General features: G+C 39.0%; 1 protein-coding gene and 1 long non-coding RNA gene across 17 annotated transcripts in view; both read right to left on the reverse strand.

The window, feature by feature from the left end:
• LOC135106389 (uncharacterized) overlaps positions 1 to 7,699 on the reverse strand; it is a 78,048-nt gene extending 70,349 nt beyond the window's left edge. Inside the window, exon 1 of the long non-coding RNA XR_010271277.1 lies at positions 7,479 to 7,699. This is a non-coding gene — a long non-coding RNA (uncharacterized LOC135106389). The remainder of the gene's footprint in view (positions 1 to 7,478) is intronic.
• Positions 7,700 to 13,381: 5,682 nt separating this feature from the next.
• Positions 13,382 to 19,798, reverse strand: part of LOC135106387 (protein unc-80 homolog) — a 172,762-nt gene continuing 166,345 nt past the window's right edge. For 11 of the 16 annotated variants that reach the window (XM_064015354.1, XM_064015364.1, XM_064015356.1 and 8 more), the window contains 6 exons: positions 18,716 to 18,745; positions 16,715 to 16,881; positions 16,428 to 16,606; positions 15,789 to 15,924; positions 15,540 to 15,650; positions 13,382 to 15,388 (listed from right to left, as the gene is read on the reverse strand). In XM_064015354.1, the coding sequence (XP_063871424.1) occupies positions 14,135 to 15,388; positions 15,540 to 15,650; positions 15,789 to 15,924; positions 16,428 to 16,606; positions 16,715 to 16,881; positions 18,716 to 18,745 (1,877 nt within the window). In that variant the 3' untranslated portion in view covers positions 13,382 to 14,134. The remainder of the gene's footprint in view (positions 15,389 to 15,539; positions 15,651 to 15,788; positions 15,925 to 16,427; positions 16,607 to 16,714; positions 16,882 to 18,715; positions 18,746 to 19,798) is intronic. The other 5 variants (XM_064015367.1, XM_064015366.1, XM_064015362.1 and 2 more) reach the window with 1 other exon arrangement.

Below are 19,798 nucleotides of genomic sequence, written 5' to 3' on the forward strand. Positions count from 1 at the left end.
TCGAGATATATCGTTCTCGACAAAATAATGAGTTTCCGTCGGTGCGGCGCCTTAAGTGATATCATAATTTGGTGCCTTTTTAAGACGATTTCCAAAGGAGGCAGCTGGCGCTCTTGGATTCTCTGGGGAGATCTGAGGAAGAGGTGCTGGAGGAAAGGACGCGGGGTTTTGCTTGGTCTCAGGTTAGAGGGGGGAGAGGGAATGATTCTGAGAATTGCAGAGAAGGAGGGGAAATGAAGGTAGTGTACCTGATGAGTGAGTGAGGGGAAGAGGTAGGACGGTGGAGGGGGAGGGATGAGGAAAGACATCAGAAGTTACATAAATGAATGTTCAATTTTGTTAACGAGTCTTCTGGGAGAATTAATCTTCTGGGAAAAGTCACTGGTTATTATAATTACTAATAGACTTCTAGGATTTATTTAGGGATACAATGGCAGTTCCTTCTACAGAGTACTCTAGTTGATGAAAGATAAGATTAAAGGTACAGGAAATTATCCTTTTGCTAAGGGACGCATCAAATTAACGAGGCATTACCGTCACCCGCGCACCGCCTGGCAGGAACAGACGTTCAGGATAGTGAAAATTAATTTATGTAAAGTATGTCATTATATTTTTACTTATTACCGAATGTCCTTGGTTTTTACGCACCTGCCGTGTACATTCGCCTCACACATTACTTCCAGCACACGAGCAAGCCAGATTTAATTACTTGTCTTGCCGGCTCCGTGCCAAGCTGAATGAATGAAGTTACCGCTGCATGCAATAAATCCCCGGATAACTTGTAACAACCCATGAAAACTAAAGTACATACATCAAGAGTTACGTCGTACTTCTAAATTAATATGCAGTTCGCTGTTGTTCTTGCCCGCTGCCATGCATATTGTTAACGCAGTGAGCTATAAGACACAGTGCAGCGGTGGCTGGCTAAAAGGCGTGACTGGTGGTGGGCGTGTGTGCAGGCTACAGCTCGCAGGTCACATCTCTCTTGCCTGAATTATTGTGCTTGTTAATTTATAAAACTCGGCATGTCATTAGCGATGTGTGTCCGAGGAATATGTATGTACAATTCCACTAACATTTCACATTACTTTGGAAGCACTTACTCATTATTAAATCATTTCTTTAGAATACATTTACTTTAATCTGTCACAAAATGACTGACTGACTGACTGACTGACTAACTGACTAACTGGCTGATTAAATGACTATTTGACTGAATGCACAGCAGCAAAAGGGTAAAACAATACAAACTTAATTATAAATGTTGAAAGAAAATATAAAACCAAACAATAATATAACAAGAAAAGTCGGTCTTGTCATCTTGTGACACTTTTCATGCTGTGGGTAAAGGCGCAGGAATTAAAGCAATGTGCTCTAGTTTGAGAGCGCCTACAAAGTTTTTGTTTGCGCAAAAGAAAAAAAAAAAAGTGGTGGTGGTGGTGGTGTGCCTGACCCACTAACATAACAAGTACATCACAAAGTCCATGCCAGCGTTCCAGCCAGCCTGGGGCACCGCAGTATAAAATGAAGCGTCACTAACGCACCAGAAAAACAGAAGGGAAGTGTGGCACTCTGGTGTAGCGCTGCTGGTATTCATCCTATGTAGGGCAGAGCAGCCCAGGCTGGCACCAACATGCGTCGCAACAGTAAGCTGTGTATTTGACTGACAACCTGACAGTAATATCAAACATTTCTCTATCAAGGATACATTATGATTACTATGATCTTTGTACTGAAGTGTTTATTTTATTTTATCTTTTTTTTTTACCCAATCACATCAATATCAGATTTTTTTTACGGGTTAGGAGAGGCCATCTTGTCAAATACAACCTAAATTAATTTCATTAACTTAATCTAACCTTAAAATAGTAATAAAGCTGGAATGGGTGACCTTGCATTGATGCGTCTAACTTTGACGTGAAAGCCTTTAGCATTATTGTGAAGCAATCAACAACGTGATTCCATGACGTAAAGAATGGAGACGCTCCTGAAAACGTGAGCTACACAGCACGTGGGCCGAACGTTGTGGTTTTAAAGCAACAGTGACGCTGGAATCCATACTGGCCAATCCTGTGATGGCTGCAAGGCGTGCGTAGGTGTTGTTACGCATATTGCAGCAAACACACAAACATTTAGCACATTCAGGACACCGCGGTGTTGCATATTACTTTGACTCTTCAGCAGCGCAGTCATGAGAAAACCTACTTAAGAGGCGCGGAATAGTTACGGAGCGTGCTCTTAGCCGCAACTTTCCTCGCGCCACAAGATCTTCCTACTACCAGCTCGCTGCCTGAATTGATCTGCATAAGTTTGACGTCACGCCACCTCCACCCCTGCCTGTGTGGAGTGAGTCATCATTCCACACCGAACCGCTGCACGTATTCATCCCTGGGCAATACTGCATCACAAGTTATGACTGCAAGCGCTGTCAACCTTCCCTTGCTGCATTTATTTTTGTTTTAAAAGCATAACTGCCCTCTGCACTCATCTATAAATAGCCAACCTGTGTCACGTTCCCGTACTTATGTCACTTAGTACCAAACAACTCTTCCCTGGAGCTGTACTGTATTATACCGGATGAATGCATTCACTCTTAACCTTCCCTTGTTTCATTTCTTTCCATTTCAAATGTATAACTGCCGCCCACATTCAGCTGTAAATAAAAGACCTAATGTACATTTTGTTATCCTTGTAAGCCCATACAAGAGAGAGAGAGAGAGAGAGAGAGAGAGAGAGAGAGAGAGAGAGAGAGAGAGAGAGAGAGAGAGAGAGAGAGAGAGAGAGAAACACGTCTCGACATGTATAATTTCCCGATGCAGCAGTCAGGATAATTTAATATGACACACTGCCAAACTAGCATTATAAAGACTGGTTAAGCATTTATTTTTAAATCTTCAAATTGCAACTTCATGAAACTCGGTAAGCAAATGCCTACATTATTGTGCATCTGTAATAAATTACTTAACAATATAGGTGGCCCAACAACATTTTCGCAATTCACTGTAGTTTCAGCGAAGGTCGATGTATACAATAAAATAAATAAATAAATAAAAATAAAAAACAAAACTAAACAATAATGAAAACCATGAAAACGATTAATAAACATCTAAAATAATCATAGCTGAGCTCATTTACGCATATAAAAGTAAACGGAAATGGAGATAACTTATGTAAAAAGAAAACTTATTACCTACTGCATACTTAGCTAACTAAAGAATCCTCCGTCCCTGCACCACTGCGACCACGCAGCCCTGAGGCGTGTCTTCTCTAATCCAGAGTGGCATCCAGCGCAGAACACTGTTCAGTACTCAAAATATTTTCATTATCAAGCGTAAGTGCGACATGAATTTAATTAGCCACCATAAGGAAAGGCTTAAAGCTAGTTATTCATGCATTAGCTATTACAACATTAGAAACTTTTTTTGGAAGACGCAGCATCGCCGAACATTCATGCACTGACAAGCTATTTTTTGTCCACTAGTACAGATAAACATCAACAGAAATTAGCATGTATAAACATTAACCAGTGCGGGCCAACTGCTGGCCGCAGATGAGTGTAGCCAGTAACTAGTGCAGGTTGCCATATGTACGATAACTATGGTGAATGCACAACTTTACCAGCGATACGATGTACGATAGTGTTCCTCAAATCATCGTATGACACGTACGATTATTATACGATTTAAACAAACAATAAAAATAATAATTATGTGACTAAAAACGAGATTTGGCAATGGATAATGGAGAGATCAGGAAATCGTTGGCATTAGTTTATATCATATGCCACACTTTCTCTTGTAGTATATAAATAATTCAACAAAGAGGAATGAGAGAAAAGGAGGACTTTCAAAGTTCTGTCACTACGCGACACACACTTGCACGGCACCACTGGCCTGAAAAGAGCCCTTAATTACCTTGACGTTTCTAAAACCTTGCTACAGAACCCTCCCCAGAGATCACGCAAGAATTTTTTAATCACTTCATTTCACCTCTACAGAAGTACTCCGGTCAGAATCAGTAGGCAGCTGGAAGAGAGGTGTTCAGTACTCGACTACTGGTGAATGAGTGTGACAAACCAGGTGTAAACCTGACCAAGAATAATCACTCAGTAAATCAGTAGTTAAGACTTTATAAGAGAAAGGCTGGAAAGATCCAAGCTTAGGTGAAGAAAGGCTAACTGGCTACATTTTACTTCTTTCTGCTAATTCATGAGGTGGCGACCATGTAGAGAGGACGTAGTAGAGGACGCTTGGGTGTCGCTTGGCACAAGAGGCAAGATACTCCTGCAGTTTTCTGCCATCGCTTCCCATAGGAGAGAATGAAAGGTAAGCATGCTAACATCGCTGTTTACAGAAGTAAGAGCTGGGCTAGAGATGGAAAAGCCTCCTGTATAGTTAGAGATGGAAAAGTCTCCTGTAGGGCTAGAGATGGAAAAGTCTCCTGTAGAGAGCCTTTAGTGCTATTGAGCTAAAGAGGCCCTATGCTGAGGTATATACAGTATAGAAGCTCAATGCCAGGCTAGATAAAATAGAAAAAGACTCCATGTTTTGGAGGTAAAGATAAAGTAGTCTCGATAGAGGATGCGACTGTGTAATTTGATTAGTTGTTTAGGTAGTGGTGTGCGATATATCGTCATCATTGATCACAGGCGTCAGAAAAGGAAAGATGTGCTGCAAATCCAATCCTTACTGTTCAAAAAATTCACAGATTACGTGAAAGCCAAAGGGTATGCAGCCAACATATCTCATCAGCAAATTATTTTATCAGGCTTCAACAAGACTGATGTATCATGCCTAACCAGACCAAGATGTGTGGAATTTAGTGTACTATCTGTTTATAATTGCATTATTTTCTGTTTTTAAAGATTAGTATTCTTACTAACAAATGCTTTATTGCTTGGCTTTCTTTGCATTTTATTTTGTTCTGCATTTTTTTCTTTTTTAAGTTCGTTATAAGGCCATCAGTAAATGTCTTCCATTAACTAGTTTCTTTTCATTCATAGTCAATATATTAAATATCTACGAGTTCAGTGTATTTTTTTTTTATTTCCACTTTTGTCCAACTTATTCTTAATGATATAGTGAATATTTCCTAAGTAACACGCAAAAGAAAATTAAATGTGGCGGGATAAGTGACCTCGATAAGTTTTCGGTCCACTCAATAGCTGACGGACGCTCTTGACATAACCCAGCGCTCACTGACACCTCTTTGGCTACTTACTTGTTATGTTGGATTGGAAGTCCTCCTGTCTTTTTAATATAGTCTTTGCCATTAGACTCTCCGTCTTCCCGGTTACAAGGAGAATACTCAAAATAGAACCCATGTCTCCTCGGCTGTGAAGGGACTGTACACATGTACTGCCAATACACTATGGGGTTCCTTGTGTGTGTGTGTGTGTGTGTGTGTGTGTGTGTGTACAATGTGCAATTTTTTTTTTTTGTACAATGTGCTTTTTTTTGTGCGTAAATTATATTACTTTGAGATAACAGTACGATCATTCTGTTTGGAATCTGGCAACAGTGAACAGTGGCGGCTCGTCAATAGGGACTGCGAGACTGCAGCCCCCCCAGTGGATTTCTAGGATTCACGAAAATAATGTTAATTTATTTATGTTTGACTATCATTCACATGAAAACACCAATTCTCATATGTTTATATGAAAAAAAAAATACTGCAAAACAATGAGGAAGTACGGAAATGATTTACTATTTAATGATACGAAAGCGGGGAGAAATGGGGGGGGAGGCTTCCCGGGCGGAATGGCGAGTGTGGACTGCGTCCAGCGCAGTCTTGTCTCGGCCGTTGTTGTGGTTAGGTGAGTGTTCTTGCGTCGGTCTTGTTTTCGATCGTGTTTTTTCAATTTGTCAGGGATGATTTTTAAATATTATTGATCAGTGATGGCTTGTGCTCAATCTTGATTATCATAGATGGTGTAAAATCACAGAAACATCGTATAAGATAGTATTTTTTTTTCTTTTCCCAAGTAGGCCTAGCAGTATTTTTGCAAAATGGCACAAGAAGCAAAGACGGTTTCTGCATTGAAAGAACTCAATTTTTCACAGTTAACACTTCAAGAGAAGGTAGCAATTAAAACAATCGCCCATTACCAGACATTAAAATTGTGCAAGAAGGAGTAAGCCACAACAAGAAGTATATTCGCAGTTTTAATTGTGATTGGTACCAAAGGAAAACATGGCTCTGTGGATGTGAAGTTAAGAAGTTAAGAAAAAGTTATTGATCTGTTTGCACAAAACAGGAACAGGAGAATGGACTTCCTTTTCAAATAGCCTAAGCCAGCACTAAGGAAATCAAGCATTTACTGTTAGGATAAGACCTTAAGAATTAAATAATTATCTCTCTATCTTTATAATCTATTAATCAATGGTATGTTAAACAATAACAATAAAAGCATTTAAGATTTTATTTGTCTGAATGTGAGACAGCCCCCCCATCAGTAAAGCACGGTTTACACGCTACGATAAATTGTAGCGATTTATTGAACACTGAGATAGTAACGATTTATTGGATGATTGAAAGAGCGTTTACATGCAACGATTTTTAATCCAATATTTTTAGTCTTTACTTGACCGTCATGGAAGAAACATTATGGTGGTCTGCATTTGGGATGTGTTTAGTGGGAGAAAGATCAAGAAAAAAACGAAAATCAAAAAGGAAATGGAGCCGTGATTGGTTAATGAAAAAAACAAGTGTTTTCTCATATAACTGTTGGATACAGTCCGTAGTGAATTTTTTTTTTTTTTTTTTTTTTGACAACAGTGTTTCTTTCAGCTAAAGGATCAAACTCTTTGTATTTCTTCACTAGTTCTGCATAGGCCAGGTCCTTTTTGTTCCTATCAGAGTATTCGTGGGACTTTATCTTCCACAAACACGGAAAACTCCGATAAAGTTCAATGAATTCACTTAAGAACTCGTGAGGTGTTTGCTTCGCCATCACTGTGTATTAAGTTTATATTTCGAATTAGCTCTTGCGCACCAGGACTTCACACTTCAGCAGTCAATCTGAAAATGAGCTAGATTGTAACGATATCTTGGAACCTTGTTTACACGTTCAAACTTGTCGTTACGATGTATATAAATTTGAGCCTGCTGGCACCAACCACTCAATCCAATTCCAACTCCAATAAATCGCTACGATCTCCTGTTTACACGTAACGACAAATTGTAACAACCTTTTCATTACAATAAATCGCTACAATTTATCGTAGCGTGTAAACCGTGCTTAACAGTCACGAGCCGCCACTGACAGTGAACCAGTGATGTCAGTGAGCTGTGGAAGTAAGTAAACATGGCGGGTCCACGTTGGCATTTTCGGACACATTTTTCCTGGCTATGAATATGTTTCTACCCCCCTCCCCCCGACACCACTGAGCTGTCTTTAGCTTCTAGCAGCCAATTATAGTGAAACTCGAAAGAAAATCTTGTACTCGTGGAATAACACAGATGCCTCTTCCACTTACCCACTTGCTGTCCACCGACCTCCCTCACACTAAACGCCACAATAAACTGCTGACCAGACTACTTCATCTGGCACTCAGGAGCGTCGCAATATTATGTCACTCGTATACGCGCGTGGCAATAACCCCCAAACACAAGAGAGCGAAACGAACACAAAGCCCACCATTACACAGCCTTACAAACACTGTGACGTCACAGCGAGGTAAGTGCAGAGACAGCAGGAAATTTCTCTATAAAGCCTCCTTGATGGACAGATATTATGGAAATAATCTTAGCTTACTAATTTCCAGACTCATACTGTTTATCTATGAGCAAAATATGATGCATTTTTAAACTGTGATTAACACAATGAAAAAATCATCAGAGACTCAAGAACTAAATTCATCTAAACCAACCTAACCTAGCACTCAGATGAAGGCGCTAATATTATTTTAATATTATCATCACATGTAGCGCTGTTTTCAGACTTCCTCTGTCTATCCGTATCTGTCAAGGATGGAATATGTTACTATGATTATTTATTTTTTTTTTTTTAAGCAAGATGATCACTGGCCAAGAGCAACAAGATTCTGAGAGAGAGAGAGAGAGAGAGAGAGAGAGAGAGAGAGAGAGAGAGAGAGAGAGAGACCAAGTGCCAGTTCAGGTGTCAATTCCTAAAAAAAAACACTACCGAACAGAAAGTCAGATGAAGGAAGATTTAGGGTTGTGTTGTTAAACAATACCAACACCCCTAATTGTTAAACAATTAACAATACGGCCATAAGTGTCTTGAAACCTCCCTCTTCAAAAGAGTTCGTCATAGAAAGGAGGAAATACAGAAGCAGGCAGGGAGTTCCAAAGTTTACCAGAGAAAGGAATGAATGATTGAGAATACTGGTTAACTCTAGCATTAGAGAGGTGAATAGAATAGGGGTGAGAGAAGGTAAAAAGTCTTGTGCAGCGAGGCCGCGGGAGGGAAGGCATGCAGTTCAAGGTGCGTTCCGCGGGAGGTTTCTTTTTACCCCGGCACCCCTCATTCATTTGGGACAGTCGATCAGCTGGAGCTAACAAAAATGGCCGCTCACAGTGCTTTTCTTAGCAGAAGAACTCGCTGACAAACCTATACTAAACGTTGTGGACATTATTCTTATAAAAAATTAAGTTTTAAGGAGAGAGGAGAAGAGAGACCACAGAATCGTATGAGAGTCAGGGATTATGTTTAACTCCCCTCCCCCACCGCGCGGAGTTACGTACAACGTCATCACCCCCCAAAGATTCTTAACGTTAACTTACGTAAGCTAACGTTACGCTCTTTGGAACGCGTCCCAGAAGAGCAGTCAGCGTGAAAATAACGGTAGAAGATAGCAAGAGATCTAACATTGTGGTAATGAGAGAGAAACCGAAGACAGTCTGTTACAGGAGAGGAGTTGATTAAACGAAATGCTTTTGATTCCACCCTGCCTACAAGCACGGTATGAATGGAACCCCCACGTAGATGCGAAGCATACTCCATACATGGACGGATAAAGACCCTGTACGTAGTTAGCAACTGGCTAGTGGGGGGGGGGGGTTACCTGAGAAAAACTGGCGAAGACGACTCAGAAGAAAGCGTAACTTCATAGCAGTTGTTTTAGCTACAGATGAAATGTGAAGTTTCCAGGTTAAATTATAAGTAAAGGACAGGCCGCGGATGTTCAGTGTAGAGGAGGGGGCCAATAATCATTGAAGAGAAGACAATTATCTGGAAAGTTATGTCAAACTGGTTGATGGAGAAATTGAGTTTTTGAGACATCGAATAATGCCAAGTTTGCTCTACCCTGATCAGAAATTTTAATCAAAATATTCATTTTGACCTCCACATGGTGAAGTACATGTAGTCACTGAGACAAACACAGCTCGTTTGCAGTAGAGGACACATTACATAAAATGCCTAAGTTATAGAATGCTAAAGTATATCAAAACACCTAAAATACAGAAATAAAAATGTACATAGAATAACGTTAAAAATAACTGTTAGCTTGACAATGTGATACTCATAAGTCCATGGCTTATTATATTTTCATGATATAGCACAGCACAAAGGGAATCAACCAATCCATCAAATTTTATTCCCCCAGGTTTAGGGGCATTATAGTGTAACAAATTTGTTGGTGACAGCCACACTTACAATTCATGCGATGTGTACCTGGTATTACTATATTCTTAGTAACAAATAAACTGAGAAAGTATATACATAGGTGTCTAGTAGGAGAGTTTATTGAGCAGATTCTCTTATAAAGTGTTTTTGTAGTTTCATTAATGTATACTGAAGCATTATTAATTCCCTAAAGCCATAAGAAATGCACTGTGATGTGAACTTTTACTTATTTAGAGACTAAAAGTCAGGCATTTTGTGGCTTCCTTGCTTGAGCTGTTTAATTTCTGAAGGGTTGGACATCTACAAAAAGGCGTGGGAAAGTGCAGAGTGGTAGTAGGAGTGGATAGGACAGGAAGTTTGGTTTAGAAGATCATTAATAAATAATGGAAAGAGAGTGGCTGAGGTCACAGCTGGGTCACTGGAAAGTTAACAGCACCCCATGATCCAGTACCAAACCAGTCCAGTGCTTGAGACCTCACTGGGAGTAACTGTTGTTTCGGCAGGTGTCTGCTGTCTCCTGCAACTGGTACATGTCTCCCTTGTTTCCTTCCTGATAAAGATGTGGCTTTTTCCCTTTGTAGCTTTTATACTGTACATATTATAATTTTCAACTTTCATGTGTTCAAATATCAAGACAGGCATCCTCAGCCATTCACACTGGAATCTGTCAAAGGGCCACACTGTGCTCCCTTCCCATTACTGTAACATTTTTTTAATGCTAGCTATCATTTTTGCTTTTTTTCCCTTCATCTATAATTATTTAATTGTGCAGCAGCTTATGACCCCATTGTTACAGTGCTATTAGTCGATTAATTAATCTTGCTGTGCATATCTACTTCAGTCCTGTCGACAGTGCAACATGTCATTCGCCAAACATGCAAAACTATTCTGTGCTCCTTAGTCTTCATTGATCTACAAGTTGTCTTTAACATGGCTTCCCATGAAAGGATCCTCACAAAACTGGCTTCATTGGGACTACACAGCACACCTTTAGCATGGTTTAGCATGGTCAGACTTCCTGTCTGACTGCACATACTCAGTGGTATTAGGTAACGACATCTAATCCACATCCTCTTGTGCAAGGAGTTACACAGGGTTCAGTCTTAGGTCCGACACTCTTTAACATTCTTCTGAGTGGTCTGCCCAACACACACAACTCCTACATCTCTGTCTATAAAAGATGATATTACACTGGTGTGCCTGGCTGATTCCTTACAAGAGACACAAGACAACATGCAGACTATGGTTAACCTTCTGCATTGCTGGACCACTTGCTGAAGTCTCAAGATCAACCCCTCCAAGAGTCATCTAATGTCCTTCACCAGGAAAAGGCTTCCCTCTCTCCCCTAATCTGGTTAATACCCCGGTCTTACTCCACTTCTTATTGCCAGTTTTGGTTTAGAATATCATTAATGAATAATAGGAAGAGGGTGGGTGACAGGACAGAGCTGCGGAACACCACTTTTAACAGATTTAGGAGAAGAACAATGACTGTCTACCACAGCAGCAATAGAACACTCAGAGAGGAAACTTGAGATGAAGTTACTGAGAGAAGGATAGAAGTTGTAGAAGTGTAGTTTGGAAATCAAAGCTTTGTGCCAGACTCTATCAAAAGCTTCTGAGATGTCTAAGGCAACAGCAAAAGTTTCACCAAAATCTCTTAAAGAGGATGACCAAGGCTCAGTAAGGAAAATCAGATCACCAGTAGAGCAGCCTCAACAGAATCCATACTGGTGATCACATACAAGGTTGTGAAGAGATATATGTTTAAAAATCTTCCTGTTTAGGATAGATTAAAAATCTTCAGAGAAGCAAGAAATTAAAGCAATAGGACAGTAGTTTGAGAGTAGAGTGGTCATCCTTTTTAGGAACAGGCTGAATGTAGGTAAACTTCCAGCAAGAAGGAAAGGTAGATGTTGATAGACTGAGTTGGAAGAGTTTGACTTGGCAAGGTGCAAGCATAGAACTACAGTTTCGGAGAACAATAAGAGGGACCCTATCAGGTCCATAAGCCTTCTTAGGGTCAAGGGCAGCGGGGGCATGGAAAACATCACTGCGAAGAATCTTAATGGGTAGCATGAAGTAGTCAGAGGGTGAGAAGAGGGAGGAACAAACCCTGAATAATCCAAGGTGGAGTTTTTAGTAAAATTTTGAACAAGAGTTCAGCTTTAGAGATAGATGAGTTGGCAGTGGTGCCATCAAGATGAAATAAAGGAAGAAAAAATGAAGTCGTTAAGTTATTGATGTTTTTGGCTATGTACAAGAAATCTCGAGGGGAGTTATATTTTGAAAGATTCTGACACTTTATTAATGAAGGAGCATTTGGCTAGTTGGAGAACAGACTTGGCATGATTCTGGGCAGAAATATAAAGTGGATGAGATTCTGGTGATGGAAGGCTCAAGTACCTTTTGTGGGCCACCTCTCTACCATGTATAACACGAGAACAGGCTGTGTTAAACCAAGGTTTACAAGGTTTAGGGCAAGAGAAAAAGTGAGGAATGTATGCCTCCATGCCAGACACTATTATCTCTGTTATGCATGCAGCACACAGGGACAGGTCTCTGACATGGAAGCAGTAGTCATTCCATGGAAAAATCAGCATAATAACTCCTCAGGTCCTCCCAACTAGCAGAGGCAAAATGCCAGAGGCACCTCTTTCTTTTTTTTTTTTTTTTTTTTTTTTTTTTTTTTTTTTTTTTATGTAGGAAGGATACTGGCCAAGGGCAACAAACCTCTGCTTTGGGGGATCCTGAGGAGGGACTGGAGCAAGAGGACAAGATACAGATATGAGGTTATGATTGAAGGAGCCCAACGGAGAAGATAGGGTGACAGCATAAGCAGAAGGATTAGAGGTAAGAAAAAGGTCAAGAATGTATCTCCAAGACGGTCAGGAATATGAGTAGGGTATTGCACTGATTGCTCTAGGTTGTGGAGGATAGCAAAGTTAAAGGTTAGTTCACCAAGATGGTTAGTGAAGGGAGAAGAAAGCCAAAGCTAATGATGATCATAGAAGTCTCCAAGAAAGTTGTCCACAAAAGGGAAGCGAGTCAGAATGTGCTCCATCTTGTAAGTTAAGTAGTCGAAGAATTTCTTATAGTAAGAGGAGTTAGATGAGAGGTATACAGCACAGTTTGAAAGTGACTCTGAAGTTGAAGCCAGATGGTGGAAAATTCGGAAGATTCAAGAGCGTGGGCACAAGAGCAGGTTAAATCGCTGTGTACATAAATGCAACATTTAGCATTAGACTAAAAATGAGGACAGATAAAGTAGGAGGGGACAGAGGAGGGGCTACTGTCATTTGCTTCAGACACCTGTGTTTTGGTGAGGAACAGAAGATGAGGTTTAGTAGAGGAGAGGTGGTGTTCTACAGAATGAAAATTAGATCTAAGGCCATGAATGTTGCATAAGTTAATGAAGAAAAAGTTGAGGAGTGGGAGTGTCAAGACCTGGTGGATGGTGTGGCTTTTGGTGATCCCTCCACCCCAGCATCCTCCATGTGACTGCAACCTTACTTAGGAGCGACTTGTCAACTATCTTGGCTAACTTGTTTCTCCAACCAGACATACAACCACATTCATTGGCTGCACCTGGGCTCATGTGATCAGCAGATCCAAGTGGTCTTGAACAACAGCAACAAGAAACTTTTTTGTGACAAACTGTCTTTGCTTACCATGGCTGTTGGTCTGTCGTGCCTCTCACCTGTCACTCTTGCCATGTGCCTTCGTGAGATGTGAATGGATTTTTTTGAGGAATGACACAAAGAAAGGCACATAAATGAAATATAGTATGTCTCAATGCTTTTATATTTTGCATGGTTTCTTAATATATTTTCTGAATATATTGTGCCAATAGCTTCCATTCTAACAAACATTGATAAATATATTTTCCTTATATATTCTGAAACTATATGATAAATATATTTGTCAATAGCATCTGTTATAATAAACACTGATAAAATACACTCTTATATAATCTGCAACTGTATATGACATATATTTTGACATATTTTGCATTGGTTCCTATAACCAAGCTGCTAACAGAATACAATAAACTATCACACAAAAGTAATGAGATATATTTACTTTGGCAAACTTTTTGATCACTGAATTTCTGTAACATTACCACTGACGCAACTGTCTTGTAAATTCCAGTTTTCTGGATTCCTACGTTACTAGAAGTTAATTTCATGAGAAATCATGTGCAAAACTAAATGGTACACTGCACAAGAATGCTGTTTACTAAATTACATAATATGATATTGACATATGTATTGTAAAACACTTATAATATATAGTCTATAGTGCTGACAGATGGCTAGATTGTTCTTATGCAAGATATAGTGCTCACAGGTAATACCATTTTCCATTAAACTTAGAAAATAACAAAATCTTCAAGATAAAAATATGAAGTAAATTATAAATGTTCATAAAAATATACAATAACCAGATTAGTATTAACTGGGATGACAATTATGAGAACAGATGAAGATTAGTGAAATACTGTAGCCCACTTTCAAGAGATGGATTGTTTTCACATGGCATCTAAATAAGGGTATCTTCGTCCCTTTCCACCATCAATAATGACTGCTCAGAGGGTGTGCGTCTGTCAAAACGTCTCAGAAGGGAGGTCAGTTCCCCTGTTGCTGTACTCTCCCCTGATCTGTTCTCATGATGACCTTCCTTACCTTGCTTTGATTTCCCCTGCTCATAGTAGTGTGTTCCTGATGTTTCTGTCACAACTCCCTCATGTCTGCTTCCCCACACTCGCTGTTCTTTGTCTTCCCCTTCAGTCCATGAATGCCTCCACACAGTTGGTTGGGATGATGGCTGGGAAGAGCGAGCAGGCTTGGCAGGTTTCCAAGTAGTGGTTGTATGGCTGGACTGATGGCTGGCCTGATGTGAGGGTTGGGTGAGTGAAGGGCTATGAGAAGAGTGATGCACATCATGTACTGAGCATACAGACTGAGGAGGGGAGTGAACATTAGGTTTGGAAGTTACTGCTGTCTGGCTATGGTGTCGCACATGACTAGTCTTTGCTGTAGGATCTGGTAAGGAAGCAGGATGCATTGAAGACACATCATGTGTGTAATAAGCAGTGTGGGGAATGTGCTTAGTATAATCCATACCCTTAGTATGAGGTCTATAAGCTGAGTATGTGGACTGCTGAGATGTGTGATGGCTAGATGCCTCGATTACTTGCTTAGAGGAAGGAGTAGTTTGACCATGGTAAAATGATTGAGCTGTGTGCTGTTTTGACTGGTGAGACAAGGTTGAATGTATGGGTTGAGATTGCCGTGTTGTGTGATGGTAATTGGAAGAGGTAGGTGGTGTAGGACGGGGTGTGTGGCCCTGCAATGATCCACTTGTACTCTTGGTGTGAGGAACTTGGGATGTGGTAGAGGTTTGGTACATGTGAGGACTTCGAGAGGTTCTCTCAGGTACCTGTTGGGTGGTGTCTGAAAAATGTACCGAATGATGTGCATGTGTAGCATAACTTGAGTGTTGTGAGGGTGGGTGTGATGCATGACCAGAATGTGTAAAGTTGGTAGCATGTGCTCTGTGAAGTGTATAAGGTATGTCTGCTGCACCAACTGAAACTGTAGAATAAGTCACATGACTAGCTGGATAAGGAGTTGATTCAATATGCCTTGTTGAAGGAGCTAAAATATCAGCTCTAGAATACTCCTGTTGGGTGTGATGGATGGCTCTGTCAGGCACAGGTCTGGGTACCACAGTGGAAGATGGATGTGAAACAACAGCTGAAGAAATCTCTGAAGTATCATGGATCATATCAACCTGTAATAAAAGATCATTTAATTTACACATGATATTGTACATGTTGACCATTTCTTTTCTAGTGTTGCTGAAATACTTTGTCACAATTGAAAAATAACAAGTTCACATAAAATCTTAATTTTTGCTTTACACAGCATACATTTGTATATACCTTCTTTGCTGATTGCATGGTTTCATGGAAGGGAGTTTCAGCTATAGAGCCCTTCCTTGACATGGCTGCAGGTGGTCCTCCCAATGGCTCCCTGTACCTCCCTGTTCGTACCTGAAGGGAAAAAATGCACATCAGGATGGAAGTAATATGCTGAATGGCAGTATACTAAGACTATGACAGAAAATTTATAATTTAATTTTGTCCAAAACTGCTTTAGTCTTATTAACATTATTCATTAACAGAACTTGCCTGCATCTCTAAGCGTTCAAGCTCCTGAAGACTCATGTCAAAACCTCCAAAACTCTCTCTATAGCCTGAGATGGTTGAAGTTTCCATATTGCTGATCTCACTCACACTTTCAGGTTCTGGTTGGATCACGCTGGGTCTTGTGTAACAAACTTTGCATTAGTTTTTGTTTGATTTAAAAGTTATGGAATTTGGGGTGTTCTCAGAAAATTAAGAACACATTAAAATTAACTTGGCAATGCAGTATTCCAATAGTGCAAATATGAATTCATGTGAGGTGGTTCAAGTGAATTTTTTCTACAAAATCAATTTCAAGTTCAATGTTATGTATAAAACATGAATGAAGGAATTATCTGGTGAACAAATGAAAATATACAAAAAACAAAGGTTTAACTGAAAAGTAAATCTAAATAAGTGAATATGAACTTCTTTGAGAAAATGATTACATTTTACTGTACATCTCTCCTATTACTGTCCTAGCTAAAAATCCAAATAAATTTAATAAGGACTGCCCAAAATTTTATATCCTGAGTTGAAAATTAAAGATATCTAAGAGATATTTTTCAAATATTGAATTTAAATTAATCTTTGATTTAGCTTTCATAGTAAAATAAACAGAAGAAAGTATACAAATTCCCTTACTTTGGTTTTTCTCTTTTAGTGGAGCCATGAGTCTGAGTCTTGAACTTGTCTTCAGGAATCAGAGGTACTGAGAGTTCCCTAAGTGCTGGGTCTTCAGTCACTATCTGGCTGCCAGTGACAGGTGGCAGACGTGTTGGCTCAACATCAATGTGGGCAACTTGAGGCTGGCGCTCTGGAGCCTGGTTTACAAAATAAGTACAGAAAATATATTACAGAATCACATATTCACAAATATTACTTGGTTACCTAGAAGAGTTAAAGAAAATATTGCATAATGACACAATTACCTCTGATTGTCCATGTTTACTCTTGCGGAAACGGAAGGTTTTCCGGGACTGAGCCATCTGACGTTGCAGGCGAGGGCGCACACCACTACGCGTACTTTCCTGGCTATCTCCTGGAGTGCGGGCTCCATCACCCTGACTGGTGGGTGTTGACACACTACTGTCTTCCCCTGCCAGATGCATCAAAGGTAGTTGAAGAATGATTCTTAATAGATTTGAAAGTGACATTCACCAGTCATACATATTGATATACATGGTTAAACAAGGTAACTTCATAGCATATGCAAATTAAGAAATAGTAGGTAAATTACGAGTCAACCTTAGTAATTACTGTTCTCCCTTATTTTCATCATCTTTACAAATGTTACTGAAATGTATTTATATCACACAGCCTACATATATTATTAAAATGATTGTTACTTCTAATCTACAGTGCAAAGGGAAGTCAACTGATATACAGACCTCTATATATAGTTATCTAACATTCAATATATGTACATAAGTTTTACCTAAGCTGGGATGAAAACTATTTACACATCTATGAATTTTCTCTTTCAACAGCTCAAATATCAGTAAACATCAAATACTCACTCATCTTATATGTGTCAGGTTTTAAAAGATGTTTGATAAAAGTACTAATAGTTCTGCTATTTTATTTAGGTGGAAAATCTATTTTTGAACTGTTGTATGACATCTAAAAGTTCACATCAAGAAAACTCATAATTACTTGAATGTTTTCCTTTTTCTGCACTACTATGTGTACAATACAGAGAACATCTCTATTAACACAGTATATGCTAAAGTTGCTTATATATGATACACCCTTACATCTCCCCCAGTGCCAGGGCATACATTGTGTGCAGCCTTACCTTGAAAAAAAAAAAATGGCAATAACAAAATAAATAAATAAATAAAACACCAGGAAGAAATTATTTACCTTGACCTAAAATGTAACTAGTGGGTGACAGGCCTTCCTTTTCTTCATACCTTCAACTTCCACATAATCAACACAATCCCAATGCAGTCCCAGAGTAAAAATTAAAAAATTCCCAAACTCATGAATGGAGTGTGAAACACTCGTCTATGTATGTGTACCCTTACAAGTCTCTGGAGTTTGTCTCAAATTTCATTTATTGACAATGAGCATACTGATGGGAAGTTTTACATAATTTTATCCACAAGATGCCTGATTCATTGAAAAAGAAAGAAAAAATACTCAGAAATCCCTGGCACTGGGTTAACACAAGGATGAAATTTTTCCACCACTTGGCAGATTAAGATGCAATTCTTCAACTAAATATCCAGATTTATAGAAGGTACTTTACTTCAGTAATTTCAAACAAGAAACAGTATGTATATAGTTATGAAAATGCTGAAAATGGTGCAGTAACATGGAAGACCATTGCCCCATCCTTTAGACAAGGGAATTTAGAGTGCAGCACGTCTTCAGATTTTCTGCACACAGAAAGAGACAACTAGTGGGGACCCTATATCCTGGAAATCTTTCTTATGAGAGGGCAAATATGCTTTTTTTTTTTTTAATCCTGTGGACTATGTTTATTCAGTATTTTTTTTTTCCTTGTTTTTGCCTCCTTTTGTGGATTAACCCTGTAAATGTGAGGCATGAGTAATTGAGATAAAACCTTTACCATGATAATGGAGGTCCAAACACAGCAATGGCATGTTAATAAAGTTCAAGAAACTTTGATTTCAACATAGATTATTTTACAGTTCTATTAGCATCATTCTTTCATTATGTCTTTCAAGAGACATCTAAAGACTGTCCATACTGAAAAGCACAAACTATGCCTTTTCTTTGACAGGAATGGTATCTCTATAGATCAGCTACTTAAAGCATACATGCTTATGGATAATGTAATAGTTCAAGTACTATACATATTAGTTCCTACACTATTATAAGTACATTATTACTATTTTTTACAGGAAGGACACAAAACCTGCATCTAAACTGCAAATCAATTCCCTTTTTCTATAATTACTTACACCAGATATGAGGACCATGAATTACACAGCCTGAAATAAGAGTAATCTATATTCAACCTGATCAAGGCTTTTTCTTTTCTCATAATTACCGATGAGTAAGATAATTTAAAGAAAAATAAGATAGGAGTTATTTAGAAAAAAATATGGGCACAGATATGGTGGGCTGTACTATAGCATCAGATTTGGGTACAGAAAAAAAGGAATAATGTGAAAGATCAAAGATCATGATGCAATATTTGCAAATGATCAGAATAGAGAGAGAGAGAGAGAGAGAGAGAGAGAGAGAGAGAGAGAGAGAGAGAGAGAGAGAGAGAGAGAGAGAGAGAGAGAGAGAGAGAGAGAGAGAGAGAGAGAGAGAGACTAGATTTTTTTTTATGTAAGAAGGTCTCTGGTCATGGGGAAAAAAAAATTAACAGAAAATACCAGTCCTTGAAGAGGGCAGTAGTTATTAACTACTTTGATAAGTGTCTCCATCTTGAAAGAGTATAAGCCATAGGCTGGAGAAAATACTGAAGCAGGCATGAATTTCCAGAGTTTACCAATATAAAGAATGAAAGATTGGGAATAACAGTTAACTCATGCAATAGGAAGGTGAATAGAATAGATGCGAGGGGAAGTAGAAAGTCTTGTCCAGCTAGGCTGTGGGATGGGGGAGGCATAGACAGGACCATCACATAGGAAATTTCATATTAAAATTTTAAAATAAGGTACTATTTCCTAAACAAGGGCCCCCAGAGTGGCCAGTATCAATCACAAGGGGTCAGTGGAGCTATCCAAGTTGTTGATAAGTAGCTGGACAATTAAATGTAGGTAAAAAAAAAAACATCTGGGAGTCAACTGGTAATTAGTAATGATGGAAAGTCAGTTGGGATTCAAGCAACATTTAGGACTTTTTGTTTTTTCTTTTTTTTTATGTAAGAGGTGATGTAGATGGTGATAAAAGCATTACGTGGTCTTCACTAACATTAAAATACTAGTGAATAGTGAATATTTTTATAATCAATGTTTGGATAGCCATGTGTAGTCTGAAATTTTATCTGATTCTGAGAGGAATTACTTAAATCATATGGTATATACTCATAT

Source organism: Scylla paramamosain, chromosome 13 (genome assembly GCF_035594125.1).
Source record: "Scylla paramamosain isolate STU-SP2022 chromosome 13, ASM3559412v1, whole genome shotgun sequence".
In the NCBI taxonomy this organism is placed as follows: Eukaryota; Metazoa; Arthropoda; class Malacostraca; order Decapoda; family Portunidae; genus Scylla; species Scylla paramamosain.